General features: G+C 38.5%; 1 protein-coding gene across 1 annotated transcript in view; it reads right to left on the bottom strand.

Moving 5' to 3' along the window:
* Nucleotides 1–18,046, bottom strand: part of ASXL3 (ASXL transcriptional regulator 3) — a 178,150-nt gene extending 160,104 nt beyond the window's left edge. Inside the window, exon 1 of the mRNA XM_056138275.1 lies at nucleotides 17,875–18,046. Within this exon, the coding sequence (XP_055994250.1) occupies nucleotides 17,875–17,928 (54 nt within the window). The 5' untranslated portion in view covers nucleotides 17,929–18,046. The remainder of the gene's footprint in view (nucleotides 1–17,874) is intronic.
* Between the last annotated feature and the right edge of the window lie 293 nt (nucleotides 18,047–18,339).

Raw genomic sequence — 18,339 nt, 5'->3', positions numbered from 1 at the left:
TAAAAGTGTGACACAGGCACTCTAAGAAACATAGAGTTATGACCTAAAGACTGTATAGCCAATAGATAGGAAATATGTGCTTCCCTGCTTCCAATTTGTGTCATGAATAAAATCCTATAATTGTTTAAATCAGCAATCTCAAAGTGAGAGCCACTGCCCTGAGGCTCTGGAACAATTCAGAGGGGGTATTATTAGCATCAGGGTTAACTGGAGGGAACTTTCGCCTCTTCACTGTAAGTAGAGAGATCTTCAGGAGGGTGTGAGGAAGTTTTTCAAAGGGAACAGTAAATCCATTTAGTTTAGAAACCTCTTGTTTAAACCTCTAAAAACAAAAACCAAAAAATCACTTAACAATCAGATTTATTTGACTCAAGTATAATATAAAGTATCTGCAGAGAGATTTATGCAAAATACATTCTTGAGGCAATACTTTTGCTATACTTTATGTATTGCTCAATTTAAGGTTAACAAAGCTTTCCAATCATCTCATCTCCCTGTCTGCTTCTGTTTCTTACAGTACATGGTATATAAGGTATGTAAAAAAGAGGCCTACTGTGAGTGCACCAAACAAAACGACTTTCAATCTGTCAATATTTGCTGGTATCAACCACAGCATATGGGCTGGGTATCTCTGTGAAGTCAAAACTTAGCTTTGCCAAGAAATGATCCTTTATGAAATCAGATAGTCGCCCAAGTTTCTAGGTTTTCCTCAGTGTAGACTTTACCAAGTAAATTGTGCATATAACCAGGCAGGAAACTCATTATACTACAATGCCACATTCAAATGCTAGAACGAAGTGAATTTAACTCTGATGTGATCAAATATCCTTTAGAAATATATAAATATATACATACGAATTAGTTATTATCCAACTTTAAATTAGTGTTTACATAAAGTCTTACTTAGATTTTTTTCCCAGAGGTTACCATTCACCATTATTAAATCATGCCTGAAGGTAAATTAGGCCAGATGTTTTTGTCTTAGATTTTTTTTCAACTACAGGCAATGGAGCTTAGACCCCCAAGGAATCAAAACTTTCCTGTATGTGGGAAAAAGTCTGAAAGTTCTGTTTACACTGACTTTGGGTTAGGAGAAGCACTGATGCCCGCTATCAAGCCTAGGGAAGATTTAGAGGAAAAAAACACTGCAAATTATGCCTTGAAGGGGTTATAAAGGTAAAACATATCATCCCCATATTCCTGGGAATTAAAATGGGAAAATAATATTCTTTGTGATCTTCTCAATTCAATGATGCCCTTTCCTAAAGTAACTATAATTAAGCAGCTACACCCTCAGACCAAAGCCAAAACATTTTACCTAGAACTACTAAAGTCAATGTCTCCTACAGATAAATTATGCCATGACAAAAATTATCATTTGCTATGTGAAGGAACATGCGTTAATAACTCTGCCCTCCACTGGAGCAAAGGACAGAAAATTCTAGACAGGAGCATTTTCAGTTCTTGCTCTAGCACGGAGACAGATACAGCTAGGAGCTAGTGAGCTGCAGAGAAGGGCAGCCACTGTTCTTCTGAGTTAAGATGCATATGGCCACCACATTCCTTCTGGAATGAAAGTCTATGGGCTTTCAAGACAAGCTTTCTTCATCTTTTCCCTTTTTTCTATCTGAAGGGGGGAGACTCACCCGTGAGTCTGTCAGAGGCAGGAGTTTCTGTGTGCAGAACCCAAAGAAGAATGGAGTCTGGTGGGAAACAGCCCGAGGGTGACTGTGCCCTCAATGGAAGGGAAATGGAGACAGGAATTTCTGAGGTAGAAAAGGAAATATAATCCCTTCTGGGGGTGTTCCTCCTCTCTACCAGCTCTTCCCTGAGCAAAAAGAGTGGGGGTCGAGACAAGAAAGAAGGAAGGAGGTGTTATTACAGTGTCTGCTTTCCTCCTTTCAATGGTGTGGAAATCTGGCCCAACCTTTTCAATGAAACACAATTTGTCTGGACTTGGGAACTTGAACTCATTTTAAAATGTCTAAGTGCCCTTTTTCTATCTCTTCAACGATCGTGGATTCGATTCCCTGGTATCAGGAACTGTTCTACTCTTTCTGGTTACAAAACTTCCCTCAGTAGACAGATGCAGGGGAAAGCAATTATTTTACAAGGCAAAATTATAAAAAGAACTATCTTAAGATAGCATGTAAAACTGTCCTTGCAATGAAAATTCTCCATTGTTTACTGGTTTAAAAATACCAATGCATAAATACCGGGGAGGAAGATTTTTTTGAAGTAATTCAATGTAATTTAATGGAGAAGGAAAAAAAAAGGGTTTAACCTCCCATGCCTTACGTACTGCTGAAGCATGTCATTATGCCTTTAGTGCCTAATAAACAAAGGCAGAATGTGCCCTGGAATGAAAATACCTGTTTGGTATAAGAAATGTATCTGTCAGAGTTATGAAACAGTCAAAAGCAACCCCTAATTCCCAGTGGATTAAAACAAATCCTTATTTCTCATTCAACTCAGTATATCCAACCCAGAACCAGGATAACTAAAATTCATCTTGTCAACAGTGTTTGTGATTATACAACCAGAAAAGAAATAAGGGAATCAGCCTCTGGGATGTCCAAAGTTTCAAACCAATAGAGGCCTCTGAGCACTATCTGTTTCATCAGTCAGTTGTTTTGATGAAAAGTTAATGTACTTAAACTTGTGCCCTTCCCTGGGATAAGAGATGGTACAGGACTATAACACTTTGCAATGCAGCTGGCCCAGGTACAATCCCTGGCACCACAGAGGTCACTTATGATCAGGGAGCCAAGAATAACTCCTGAGCACTACAGGATGTGGTCCAATACCCCCCATTCAAAAAAAAAAATCTTCATAGTGGTAGGGCATTTGCCTTGTGTGAAGCTGGCCTGGTGAGCTGGGATCGATTTCCTCTCGAAGTGCCTGGAGAGCCCAGCAAGCTACCGAGAGTATCTTGCCCACACGGCAAAGCCTGGCAAGCTACCCGTGACGTATTCGATACGCCAAACACAGTAACAACAGGTCTCACAATAGAGACGTTACTGGGCCCGCTCGAGAAAATCAATGAACAACTGGAGGACAATGACAGTGACAGTGACATTTCCTAAATCCGTCTTCCACTGTTACTTCAAATCACTTCACATCAAGAAAAAAGATGGAGTAGGAAGACTGGACTGAATAAGAACCCCATTCTTCACTGCAGCTTTAACAAACAAAAGATAGTTTAACCCAAATGAATAGTGCATTCGCTACCACAAAGCTGATCTCAAAAAAATTAAGATTTGTTTTTTTGCTTTGGAGCCATACCCAGCAGTGCTCAGGGATGACTCCTGGCTCTGTGCATCAAGCACCTATCCACTGAGCTTTTTCTCCGGATCCAAATTAAGAATTCTAAAAAACAAACAAAACCCAACCACTGAAATATTAAGTGGAAGCACACTATCTGTATTTGCTCAGTGATTTTTTTTTAATCCCTGCTATTAGTTCTTCTATTATTTACTTACTGGAAATTGCTTTCTGATGAGAAAGCATTGGATAAAAAGTGACAAGAGAAACATATAAAAATTAAAGAAAGTATGAGTACAAGAGGTAACGGTTTTATGTTTAATAGGCTCTTCATTTTTTTCATTACCTCATTAAGGATCTTAGTAGACTAAATACATTTTTCTCTTCATATATAGTAACAGCTCTGCCTCAAGTAGAACATGAATAAACATCAACTCTCAGTATCATCCACCTTCTTCCAAAAAGGTATGAATAAATTTTCATGAAGCTGAGGATGGAAAATGAGAGAAGAAAAAAAGAAATTGTCCAAAGTACTAACTGTTTCATTTTGGCTCTAGGAGAAAAAAAATCTTAGATGAATAAATAAGAAGTGACAACCATAGAATTGGGTGTCCATAAAACCACATCATATAAGGAATCATTATCTGATGCTAAATTTATTACAATACTCAGAGAAATGAGTATGCTCTGTTTGATAAACTAACATTTTCTAAAGGTCAGTAATCAACCCTGTAAAGAAAACTTGGCATTTAGACAGAGAATAAAAATATTTACTTGCATTCAGAAAGTACCTGAAAATTTCATTCAGAATATGCCGTGAATTCAGATCCTGAAATATGGATGGTAAATTATGTTTTGAAGAGTATAAACTATTCTTATGTAACTTAAATAAATTGTTCTGTAATAAAAAAATTGAACTGAAAGGATTCACTGTTATTTGATTTTAAAATCTAGCTGATCTGATTTTAAAATCAGAATCTAAATCAGAAAAGTAAGTTTCAGAGACAGAGGAAATAGACCAAAGAAATCTGTGCAACAGCTGCCTTGACTTTATTGTTTTCCAAATGTAAAGTGAGAGTTATAAAAATAATGAGAACAAGAAAAATAAGAGAGTATTCACATTAATACTCTTAAAGTCATGAATGGAAAATAAAGCTGGGCAGACATGGATTTCAATCGCTGCTCTCTCATTTACTAGCTCAACAAGTAAAGGCAGTGGCATTTATAGTTTGTTTCCCCAGTTCCTGTTTTTTATTGGTCTTTATGTGTAACTTTCTTCTATCCCTTATGAGCCTTGTGGGCAATTAAAAATTTTATCTAATCCATGTAACTGCTGTTGTTGAGGGATAGGTTATAGCAGCCATATAGGAAAAAAAGAAGTTTTTCCCTACAGCATTGTAGTACTATAGCACTGTCCTCCCATTGTTCATCGATAATGTTTCCATTGTGAGACTTGGTACTGTTTTAGACATATCAAATACACCACAGGGAGCTTGCCAGGCTCTGCCCTGCAGGCGGGATACTCTCGGTAGCTTGCTGGGCTCTCCGAGAGGGAAGAAGGAATCAACCCGGGTCGGCCTCATGCAAGGCAAACACCCTACCTGCTGTGTATCACTCCAGCATTAAAAAATGTAAATAGAAAGAGATTCTTTTTGTGCTGGCAAGTTGTTTAAGCTTGGAGGATGTAGGTCTGCGGACCCAGTGACCATATTATCTTAGCGTAGACTTGGATCAAATGCTATCTATAGTATAAAGACAAGATAAAGCATAAACAAAAAACGAAAGAGAGAAAACATACATTTAGATGACTAGGTTTCTACATCCATTTATAACTGAATTCTACTCTTAGATTTCTCTGTTATGTGAGCCTTTTTGCTTAAGCTAATTTGAGTTAAATTTACTTCACCTGCTACTGAGACTCAATTAACCAGTATACCATGTCTAAATTTTTTTTTGGAATGATAAAATTACAAAGCCTCTTCTGTTTTTGTTACTATTAATAATAAAATGCATATAACAAGTTAGTGCAGAGTCAGGTGTATAAGTACCCAATAAATATTAGCTCTTATTAGTCATTACTACTAATTAGTGTCACTGTAGTAATACTAATATTTTATAATTACTGTAAGTCTATTCCAACATTATATGAGAGATACTGTCAAATAAAGCCTATGACACCAAGCTTACAAATATTTTACTTACATGTATAAAGAAGATTATTTACTTTGCAAACATTTCCAATCTGTGTGGTAATCAATGTATTAGTTCTTCTCTTGGTTTGGAAATCATAGTAAGCCTTTAGAGATCATCATTGTACCTTATTAAAATCAAACACAGAAGGTTACTTTTAATTACTGGATTTAAGTTATTGAATTTCTACTACACTGAACAACTTTACATTTCCAGAGAAGTAGCTCATTTAAGTCCTAAATTGGCATTTTTTAAGTTAATTTCCCAAGATCAAAGGTCAAGGTTCATATTTTATTCATTTGGCACTGAATATATTAATGGCAGGAACTGATTATTTTCTAGAGCCATTAAGTATGATGACTATCAAATCATTATCCCAAAGAAATAAAAGGTGTCACAAGTGGGCTGCAGATAGAAACAGACTTTCAAGATCCATCAGCTGTCTAATTGATTCTTATGGGAAATTTGAGCCCTTTACAAATTGTACAATGACAATTTAACAATAACAAACAGAAATAAATCAAGAACACAGACGTTTATGGTTCTACTAAATCTCTTTAAAACTTTTAAAGACTTAGTTGTAACAGCTCCCCTGAAAAATCTGATTTGTGCACCTTTTTCAACTATAGTTAATATAACCCTAATACAAGGTAGTACAGTGGGCATTCAGAAAAAAAATTATAAAGAAAGTAAACAATCAATCAAATATACTGTCTCAGCTCTGAAGTGTTTAGGGAATATATAAGAGCTTCTCAAAGGAAGCCTAATCCTAAAGACTATCTATGAATTTTTTCAGATTAAAAAATATGGGTGAAGGAGAATTTGCAAAGGACCAACATGCACAAATTTATGAGCTAACTGTAGTCTTCTATTACTGGAGCATATAATGCCAGGGGCAAAACAATCAAATAGTGTTGATGAAATATGCAAAAACAAGGTGAAAGGATTTTAAATATGGAACCAATTCAGAATGAGATACTAAAAGAGTACTTCATTTCCCACTAGCAACTCCAGATTTGGTCTCTACCATTCTCCACTCAGTTCTGTGAGCCAGTAGGCTGGTTTCTGAATGGATATTCCTAGTGCCTCAGATTCTACGAGGGTTTGGTCATTGGTAAGTATTAATTGGAAATCAGCATCTGAAAGAAGAGAGAAGTCAGAATATGATTCTCCAGGACACCACAGTGCAGGGGTGAAGGCTAGCAGAGATTATATTCTACTCCATGAGGCCACATTTGTAGGCAGATACCCTTCGAGCATGGCTGCAGTAATAGCGCCCTGCTCACCTACTCCTTCCAAGTCTCGGGGTGGCTACTTTCTACTGCAAATATCCCTGACTCCTCTCAGTAGCCCTTCTTCTTTTACTGTGTCCTCAACTTTCTTCAATCATCCCTTTAAGGCAATTAAACCTATATCCTCTAGGAACTAATGCACACTCACAGGTATCATGAATCAATGTTACCTCTAAAGAGGTTATGGACCCAATAAGGATTCTGAGTGTAGGCAAGTCAAGAGTCAGTAACAAACCATTATTAGGTTGTTGGAATGATATAAAGATGGAAACCACAAAACCCCAACATTAACTGACAGTCTTCCTTTGAATACCTTACAATCTTATTCCAACCACAATTTAAGGCTACTGTTCTCCTTCAAAAGACAATGAGTCTAAAATTGAGAGATCTTAAATAACTCCCAAGGTCAGACACAAGTAGCAAAATTGGGTTTTAAACAAAAATCACTAAGCTATACTCTTTTATGCTCACTATATTCCCTAGGGGTAAGATAAATGATAATGCAAATGGAAATAAGTATAGGATGCAACGATAAAAATGTGAAGGCTTTAAACAAAAAAGAGAGAGATAAAATTACAGACAAAAGGGATTTAATGGGAAAAAAAGATGAGGTGGGGGATACAAAACTGTACTAATGATGACACAAGCGCGCCTTTGACGTGAAAGATAGTGGTGGATTTCACAGAGGGATGACAGAAAGGAGGAACACAACAGCAGGGAGTAGGGGGCAGGGAAGAGATGAGGTATTCCATTTTAATCATGCTGACTACTGCTCTTATGAACATAAACATGGCCTCAATATACTTTCTCATGGACAGTAAGTAGTAGATAGGGTACAGATGTGGAAAAGACCAAATGTCAGTTAGACGGCTCTGTGTATGTCTTTGAATTCTGAACACATATTGAAAGAGAACTGATTATGATTTACTTACACACAGAAGTTTCCAAACCTCTTTAAAAAGGGGGGAGGGGGCCACTCAGCACCTCCTGAGAATCTACCTTCATTAGTAGACAGGAAATAGTCCCCACTCCCTGAAATGCACCTGAGGTTACTATCCTTCCTGGGAGTCATATGATACATTGATAGCAATGAGGCACAGTGGTGACCTTGTTATTTGTGGTGGCGGTAGTACCCACATCAATATCCCAAGTGGACTATTCTTGTAGCACGGCTCTCTGTGTAATTTTGCTGCCTAGACTCTATTCATTCCTGCCTATTTATTTAACCTGACTTTCCTGATGATTATATAAAGTAGATTATGGTGTAAGAATAGAAAAACAAAACTCCTTTTCTAAAGTTTTAAAAAGTTGTTCTCTGTCGCTTGCAACATATAATTCTGATTGACAAGGCCAACATATTCATTGTTTGTTGTGTTGTGCTCAGTATTAGAATTCCTTCTTTATTGCTCTTAAACTACTTTCTAATTATTTAGCTAGATTTACTTAGCTAGATTTACTAGATCTACTGGATGCTGAGGAAACCTAGAAGACCAGAGAATTCATGCTCTATCTTGAATACAAGGCTATAAGTTCTATACCATGTTCCTTCACACCTCTCGGAGAGCCCGGAAAGCTACCGAGAGTATCTAGCCAGCACAGCAAAGCCTGGCAAGCTACCCGTGAAGTATTCGATATGCCAAACAAAGTAACAAGTGTCACAATGGAGAAATTACTGGGCCCACTCGAGCAAATCGATGAATAACGGGAGGACAGTAACAGTGAGTGACATGTATGATGGAAAATGTGAAGCATAAAAATAATCACATAAACTCTTATCTTTATAAAATGATAGTCTATGTATTAAATAAAGATAAATTCATGCAAAAAAACTTTAAGACATTTACTAAAATTGTGATATTTCAATGTAAACTGAAAGCTATAGAAAGCACAATAATTCTGAAAAATAACCATTAAACTCATTTCAAAGTAATGCACCTATTGATTCAGAAATGTAATGAAGAAGCATTCTCAAAGTACTCAATGTTGTAAACCAGCACTTTTGTAACTTGCTAATTGTCACTGAAAGGTAAAGGCAACATGGAAAGTCTTAGTTTTTTCCTACTAAGTTTCTCAATTTTTCAGGGAAGATTTGACATTTTGTGAAGAGGTCTTTCTTTGAATCATAACCCATGTAAGTGTGCTGTGGAAATTTATGAAGATAGAAAGATTTACAGAGAAGTTCTGGATGACAGGGAAAAAAGATGGGACCATCTGCTAACTGTCTTTTATTCTCAAAACTTTGTGCATGTCTCTAATTCAAAACATAAAAAGTTTAATCAAACATTTTTCAGTCTTGGTCCAAACAAAAAATATTTTATATGCAAATCATTTACAAACTAGAATATTGTAACTAAAAAAAAGGGGGTGAAAGAGGATTATTGAGACAGGAGAGATATTTAAGGTGTATGCCTTGCACCTGAGCAACCCAGTTTCCATTGCCAGCACTACAATGGTCTCCGGAGCACTACCAGGAATGATCCCTGGAAGCTCTGAGCAGTCGATTAACGCCCCACCTCCAGCCCCTCAAGAAACAACAATTAAAGGAGGCAAGTTACCTTATAAAACAAGTCACAGGGAGGACAAATACCAAGATATGCACAGAAAAAGGATCCGTCTTTCACTGTTTGTACGAATGTACACTGGTTGAGCCTCAATGGAAAACCATGAAGATTCCTCAAAAAATTAAAAATCAAACTAAAATATGATCCCAAATTCCACTCTTAGCTGTTCAAAGAACATAAAAACACTCATTCAAAAAGCCATATGCTCACCTATGCTCAATGCAGCACAATTTACAAAGGACAAGATCTGGAAACAACCCAGATCCCAACCACAAATATTACTCAACATTTAGGAAAAATGAAGCCTTGTCTTTTACATCAACGTGGATGGAACTGGAGGTCATGCTAAGTGAAATAAGTCAGAAGGAGAAAGACAAATCCTAGATAATCTTATTCATATGTGGTATATAAAGAAACAAAGTTATGAGTAAATATCCAAAATAATCCAAAATAAAATAAACCCTTCAGATTCTGACCACAGGGACTGAGTGATAGTACAACGGGTAGGGTATCTGCCTTGTACACTAGGTCAACCCGGGTTCGATCCCCAACATCCCATATGGTCCCCTGAGCACTGCCAAGAGTAATTCCTGAGTGCAAAGCCAGGAGTAACCCCTGCGTATTGCCGAGTGTGACCCAAAATGCAAAAAAAAAAAAAATTCTAACTATAGAATTGAGCGAATTCATAATTTGCTAGCAAGGGTAGGGGTATGGGTTATATATGGTACCATGAGGAGGCATACTGGAATTTTGGTGGTGGGCAGGTATGGTAATATTATACCCCTCAAATATATAAATATTTACATTTTTGTAAACCAATGTTAGTTTAATAAAAGTATGTGCATATGGATATGTGCGTGTGTGAGAGCAGAGAGAGAAAGATTAAATGTGAACTAGATTTACAGATGAGAATATGCCACTTGTCCTCAGAGGCCAAGTGTTTAGGGCCACATAAATAAGTCCCTTCCTAACATAATGTTGTCACAGTCTTCCCTGTGTCAAGGTGGAGTCCTAATGCAGGGAGGACAGCCATTGTGGTGGAGAAGAAAGACAAAAGAGATGGGGAAAATGGACTGGGGAGAGAGAAGAAGCAGGATTCTGCAATGTATCAACACTAAGCAATTAGACAAGAGGAAAAGTGAAAAAGGAGGATGTCAAAAGAAGCATGCTGAGAAAGTCTTAATAATTCTTAGGATTGCTCAAAAGGAGACAAGAAATTAAACAGAAAGGTTTTGAAAAATATTAAGACAATTTCTAATTGCAAGGTTTTGAAGATATAAAATATATTTGGAGCACAGTATTTTCTTATGTAATACTTTTTAAAATAAAATCTTATCTACTATGTACATATCTTCTCTATGTCTGAGCTATTGAAAAAAAAGGCTCAAAGATCCTATCCTAATTTCTAATTCTTTGAAATTATTAAAATAGATTCTAAAACATTACAGTTAATGAAACCTTGGCAATGCCATCTGTCTTCTGAATAAGGTGAAGAGTTTCTGTCCTATTCCCTTCTTTTATTTTAGATGACAAATATACTCAGAAATCAACCATTACAACACCAAAATGAGACCAGAACAAATTGCCAAAAAAATACCAATTGTGGAATTATTTGAAAATCATGATCTATTTTTCATGGGCTAATTTATGCTAATGGTATGCAAATAAGTCCATGGAAGTAACTGGGTTATAAAGCAAATTATACATCTATTAACTCAGAAAAAAGTTGTACAATTTCTAAGCTTGTCCACTAAGTAAAAACTGAACTGCCTTGAAGAATTCCTCAGGTTTTAAAAGTTCCACCAAAGCTAGGGTCTAGGATGTCACTTAAGTTATATATTTCAGTTATTAAAATCAATGTTCTGACAAGCCCTTTGGCTTTAACCCCAGGGCATGAAAATTTGCCTTAAAACTACAGAAGAATGTGTCATAGGGCTACATGTCAATCAACCGGGAGAAGTGCTTATTCCCAATTTAGTGCTGTCAGTTGCTGACATTAAAACCAGCAACAGTTAATTGTTACCACTTCAAGTGGGAATATTGAGGGAAGAGGAGAGGTAGGTGTCTAAATTCAGGCCGATAAAGCTGTTAATTGCTACCCTTTTATGTAGATTTGTTTAATAATGAAAACAATGTGGCTAATCATATAATGTTTCTATTTGTTCCCCCAAGAGCTCTTGAGGGAAAGTTTTGGTCTGGGCTAAATTTCTGCAGCTACCAACTGTGCAAGGACAAAAGCAGAACAATCAAGGCACTCTGTGCTGGCAAATAGCTGAAAGTGGTTCTATACAGATGCCCCTCCTCCCAGCCCTATCAGGAGGGAGCCTGCTACTGAGAACTTTTTATTGGGGTGGGGGTGGAGGGGAGACCTGAAGGGGAGACAAGTTAATTGATAAATAAAACAGTAACCACAACAATGGCATCAACAACTTTTTTTTTATATTTAAAAAGGACAATATGGAAAGCAGAAAAGAACTCTGGTGAAAGCTTAGATTCTCCCTACCTCTCCATGCAAGAAATCAGTTAAATTCCTACCAGCTAACATGCCTATATTATTTGTTTAAACACCAGAAAGCACGGAATTTTTATTAGATCCTGTGCCAACCTCTTCCTTATTGAGAGAGTGATGATGCTGAATGCATCATTAAACCACACTTGGAGCCAGAATTTCTGAGATAACCCTAGCTACCTACTGGTCTCCAGAGAATATTTTAAGAAATAAACAAAGTGTTCTGTGTATGTCCTTTGCAAATGAAATGCATATTACTTACTGATGTCTATTTTGCCTCATTTGGCAAAGGATATAGGACAGACTAAATTTGCATTATGTAAATAAACTAGGTCTAATATGAATTTTGTTTTCAGACTTTTTTGTTATCAAATGGTAGTATTCAAAGACCCCCCACCTCCTAGAACACAAGTATCCTTTCTATAAAATACATTATTTGTTGCTTCAAAAATCTTCTTTCTCCTACCACTCACGCCACCAGTTCCAGGCCACAAGTCATGAGGTTTAACAACCTTCAATCACTAGAAAATTCCTCTACAATTGGGTTAACTGATTTTTCATATTAGTTTGCTCATTCAGAAAATCCCACCCATTTTCCTGACACTCTTGTGTCCAGAAAGTTCACTCTGGAATGTTGGTCACCTGGGATATCTATCTCACTCATACTTCAAGAGAAAATCAAGTTTCTCCAAATCCATTAAACTTTCCACAATCACCACACATCACACAGCTTTCCTTCCTGTAAATCTGTAAACTGGCACTTTCTTAACCATTCCTGTGACAACTATGGAGGGTGTGTCTGCTCAATGACTGGCCCCAAGTTTCCTTTTTTCCTCTCCCCTGAATTCTGGAGAATATTTCTAGATTCTTTAAGATATTTCTTTGTATCCTCTAGGCATTTGAATGATATATGAACGATCTCTCAAAATGTTGAACAACAGTACCATCTCAATAAAGTGTTGGAACTACTGCACCCTCAAATGTAAATTACTTTGTAAGTTAGATATATATGCTAAAATCCCTTTACAAGGTAAAGTTGAAAAGTTTTAGTATACCAAGGTTCCACTTCTGACATATTAAGGCGTCAGCTGCTACCAAAACTACCCTCAAGAAAAAGTCAATGCTTAAAATTCCATTTTTTACTAGAAGAAAGTTTTAAAACTGCTTAAACACTAAGCATTTTTATAATTTTACTTTTACAATTTTTATTGTTTCAAATATATTTTTTTCAACTGAAACTTTTTTTCCTTAGCAGGCTAAGATTGCCAAACTCTTTTCTATCTTTTGAGCTGCAAAATAAAAATGCAAGTTCCATTATCTGATAGAAGACAATGAAATCAAAACATAAAGAGATAATGCTATGTGTAGATCACAGAAAACAGCTGAATCAACCATTAAATATGTTGAGTGATTGAAAATAAAACTCCATTTGCCAAATATATTAGACAGGCTTGTGAGCCAATAAACATTGTCACAATTATGCTCGTGTGTACCTCTGGGACTTAACCAAATCACAAGTCAAAATGTTCTCCATTGTTAAGGCCTAATCGTAATCTAAAATCTAAGCATCAATAGCACAGTGAGAAAAATGCCAAAAGCAGTACCTGTGTTCTCCCTCTATCTCTAAGATCATCATTTCTGAAAAATTGTACCAAGATAAAAAAGTAAAAGGCAAGCAAAGCAGTCATTTAACTATTATCAACTGTTTTCTATTTTAACAACTACTGATAACATTCAGTTTTATTTCAAAGAAACTCTGACAGTTTATTTAAAACATTATGCAAGAGAATCTGTATAAAATTCACAGATCTGCTTTAATAAATCCCCTACAGTATTTTAATACAATAAGATTTATAAAACCTTCAGTAACCCTGTTAGAACAAAAAGGAATACATGTTGTTTGCTCTCAACAATGAGGCAAATTTGTCATTAATTTTTTTTTGCCAAAGGTCACCTTGAAGTACAAAAAAGAGAAAGAAAGAAAAACAAATCCCCAAACCCAAAAAAGAACCCACCCCAGACTGATATTCATTATCTGTATGAATGTATCAAAAACTATAAGCAACTAAATCAGCCATGTTACCAAACACAAAGCTATTAAAGATTAAGATTTATTTTCAGGTGCCACTGAGACTAAACAAAGATTGTAAGAAATGAAACAAATAGAAGGAAACTCAAGGAACAAATTAATACATTGAGTCATTATCTTAACAGCAGCATTCCCTGTAGAACAAAGTGATGAAGCTATCAAAAAACACTTCTCAAAGCAACAACATTTTTGCATGTCAAAAAAATTTAACCTAGAATAAATATATAAATAACAGTGTGTTCTGTGTTAAGCCAGTAACAAAGAAACCCCTTAGTGCAGTAAAACAAAGTCCTGTCAAATCCCCATTTTTTTACAAAGAAGCATGAAGATCCTTTCACAATGGTTTAAACTGTATTTATAGTAACAGAGTGAAGACTTGAGATAAAAGTCAAAAGGATTAAAGTCAAAGCCCCAGCTCGACATGAGTTATGGTTTTGATTTTTATTCTTATTGTGGTCTACAAATATTAAGACAGAAGATACTTCCATGTGATTGGGGGATCCTCTGAGACTCTACAATCTTAGAAGAGCAGATAAAACAGATGAAAATGCATCTGGTTTGGGAGCAGACTCCATATTAAATGGCAATGCGCAAAGTAACAACCACAACTGCAGAAGGCAGAGGGGGAGGGGAGGAGGCTGAAAGCTGAAATTTCTGCAACTGATGCAGGGCAGAAGGGGAGGGGGAAAAAAGAGTAGTATTACTGTTTTAAAATGGCAGCCTGTTAATAATCACTGCATTCCTGAAAGTACAGGGAAATTATACCACCATTCCTTCTTTCGTAGGCTAAGCAAACCCACCACATACAAACATTACATGTTCCTATGAGAAAATTGAGAGAGCTGATAGCTGCATCTCTACCTAAAACAAAATCCCTGGAGTTAGCAGAGTTTATGGATTTGGAGACTATAGACTTTTCTTACAAAGAAAGAAGAAAACAAAATTCTGCTTTTGACTGGAAGCTCTTCCTCTAGAAAGAACTGCTCTTCCATATTTTTTTTTCTTAAAAAACAAATGCAAAGATACAGTTAAATATAAGCTTTTGGTCACAGTTCAAGAAATCTCTCTCACGTTTCCTTTCCACGGATATTCTCTTAAAGAAAATTTCTTTTTCTCACCCCCACCCTGCTCAACCCTCCTCCTCCCCACCCATCACTCCAGTGGGAGACAGATGTGTATATGCAACATGTATATATCATTTTTGCATATCTATAACACACTACAAATTGAGAGGTTGATCTTTATGTAAATTTTGATCTCATTTTAGTTCATATGTTGCAAGAATCACTAAGTTCCATGATTTACGTCTATACTTTAGTCTTACTTTTAAAATCAGACACCTGGTTTATAATTTGGCAGAGAAAAGCAAAAAGTCCTTCTCAATAACCACCACAGCCACATCAGCAGGGCAGTATAAAATGTGACAGTATTTTATCACAGAAATACTTTTAAACTGCATTTCTTTTTCATTAAGTGTAAATAAATAGTATCGATGAGAGTAAAATTCTTTTCAAGCAAGTTTGCAAGAGTTTATGTCTATAAGCATTGATACCATCAAAACATCATAAACCGTACCAAATAGTTGTTTTTTATTCACAAAGAATGATATCACTTTACACAATTGCAAATTTATGAAAAAGATACTTCCAGTAAAATCACTTACTATTTTATTCAGTATTTTATTTCAACTGTCACATTTTAAATACATAGACATTTGTACAACTACCAGGGGAAAAATAACTTGAACCAAATTGAAAAATTACCATAACTACTAGTCCAATATGTCTGGTTAAAATAGAGACATCTGGTCTATCATTAATTCTTTTGTGTTGATGACTCCTAATGTGTCTTTTCCCATCAATGAACTTTGCAAGAGGAAAATGCAACTTCTAACAAAAACTGTGACTCAGAAATCTATTACAAGATGTATCAATATAGACATCAGGATTTGATCAAATAAAGGAGAGTATCTCAAGAAGTGTAACATATTGATAGAGTACAAATGGCTACCTTCAAATTCCATCTGAATATGTTATGTATTAAATAATTCTCTGCAGACACAAGATATGGCTAATTCACAAATCATTATTTTAAAATATTTATAAATGAACACCCTGTTCACTTGTTTAAAATACATACACTAAGGCTCTATAATAATACTTGATTGCCACTCCAAGAAAGCTGAATAATGCATTTCCAGAAGCTTTGCACACCCCCACACCATTCTGAATTAATGGCTGAGCAAACAATAAGTAATGTACTGTGCTCTAGCAAAAATTCAGTGATAGCATCAATCTCGCATCTACTTAACACTTACTGCTTACTTTTCACATATTCCCCACAAATAAGTTTCCTCTCCCAGAAGCAGTTCATTAGAAAATGACGATCACCTGCCCATTCATCCACAGAGAGCAGTGATTTAGTGATTAACACAATCACAGATAAGGGGAGAAATCTTAACATACAGGACTACAAATTACAAGGCAAAGGAAAGGGGCCTAGCCACTTCTGCTACCAATAACTAGATCGCAATTAAAAAGGACTTTTGTCACTTCTTTGCAGGGCAATAGGGCCAATTATCTAAAATCCCTTTCTAGAATCTACAGACATACCAGAAAGGCCCTTCAGCCAAACTCAAATAATTACTTTTGACAAATGTTCTCCTTGAGCATGATGTAGTTAACTCAAACGCTTAAGAAAAAAAAAAAAGACCACAGTTATAGTAAAACAATCTTTACAAAGTCAACCCAATAACAAGTCCCGGGTCTTATCCCCACCCTCGCCCCGCGGTGCTGCATGCAGTCGCCTTTCTTTTAACCAATTTACAACAGACAGTAAGTTGGTAAATAAATATTTAATTTATGTAGCGAAACACTGAAAGGCTAAGCTTCCAATGTCATAATGCCGTGCACTCCCATGAGACACACTGTATAGAAATAACCTCTTTTTTAAAAAAAAAATCCCTTTACAGCTGTCCCTTAAAAAAAAATAGACGAAGAATAAAGAAAAAGGGAAACCCACACATACACATGCATCAAACCAAAGGCGCCGACGCCGACTCCCCTCTGCCAACCAGCATTTCTATAGAGACATTCTTTCGATGATTAAAACGTAAGCTCCGCGGAAAGGTTAAAGAAAAGGAAAAACTGCCAACTAACACCGCCCAGGAAGCCAGCAGTAAAACACACCTAGCTGTACACTCTTAATAACCTCCCACTACAAATGACACTGACCCAACTTCACCAAACACACACACACACACACACACACACACACACACACACCACGCTCACAGATTGCACACACGTGCACAGAATGTACACACAAACATCGAGCGGAGCACAATACCTACAAAACACCAACGAACTTGAGCCACACAAAACATGCACGTCTCGCTGTGCACACCGAATGCACACGACACGGCACACACGGACACGCAACGACCGAGCCCACATGCACACCCCCAATCCCCCCACCCACCCACCCACCACCACCACCACCACCAGTCCGTGTCGGACACACGCCGTGCATGCACGTGTACAAATGCAGGAACTCACAAACGCCGAAAACAGACACACAGACCGTGCACCGAGAGTTATTGATGGAATTCCGGGGGGTGGAGGGGCCGGGAGGGAGTGGTAATTGCCACACAAAGGTCCCCGGAGCGGCAGAGAGGGAAGTGGAGCGGGGGCCGAGCGCTCGGCAATTCACCGGTGGCGAAGGCGACCGCCGAGCCCCGAGCGCGAAGTAGCCGGGAGAAGTGTCCCGGGCGGTCCCGGGCGCGGCGGGCGGGGGGCTCCCCGAGACGCTCGCTGCGCCCCTCGGCGCGCGCACGCACACACTCGGGGGGCCCCGGGGCTAGCCCACTCCCGCAGAATAACAAAGAGCGGGAGCCCGGCGGGCCGGCGGCGGCTCGGGCTGGAAGTGGCCGCGGCGGGCGGCGGGCGGCGGGCGGGGGGCGGTACGTACCAGGCGGGCAGCCTCGGCCCAGGTGCGGTCCTTCTTCTTCCTCTTGTCTTTCATGTTTGCATCTCATTGATGGTTCTGCTGATGACGTGGGGGATTCCACGGGGTGCTCGGGGTTCGGGCGCCGAGACAATGACCCAGTGACCCGGTGACCCGCACTCGCTCCGCGGGGGGAGGCGCGCGGGCGGCGGCGGCGGCGGCGGCGGCGGGTGGGAGGGATGGAGCGCGGGGGTGGGGTGGGCGGGGTGGGGGCGCGCGGGCGGCGGCGGCGGCGGCGGCGGCGCGCGGCGGGCCGGGGGCGGGGGCGGCGGCGGCGGCGGCGGCGGGGGCGGGGGCGGGGGCGGCGCCGGCCGGGCTCGCTCGTGCGGGGCTCGCGCTGCGCCGCCGCCGCCGCGGCCGCCGCGGTGACAGCTCCGGGGATGCTCCGCTCGGCCTCGCGCACAACAATACACTCTGACGTCACGGGGA

Source organism: Sorex fumeus, unplaced genomic scaffold (genome assembly GCF_029834395.1).
Source record: "Sorex fumeus unplaced genomic scaffold, SorFum_2.1 ptg000128l, whole genome shotgun sequence".
In the NCBI taxonomy this organism is placed as follows: domain Eukaryota; kingdom Metazoa; phylum Chordata; class Mammalia; order Eulipotyphla; family Soricidae; genus Sorex; species Sorex fumeus.
The sequence above is the reverse complement of the archived record's forward strand: the minus strand, read 5'-3'. Positions and strand labels throughout refer to the sequence as shown.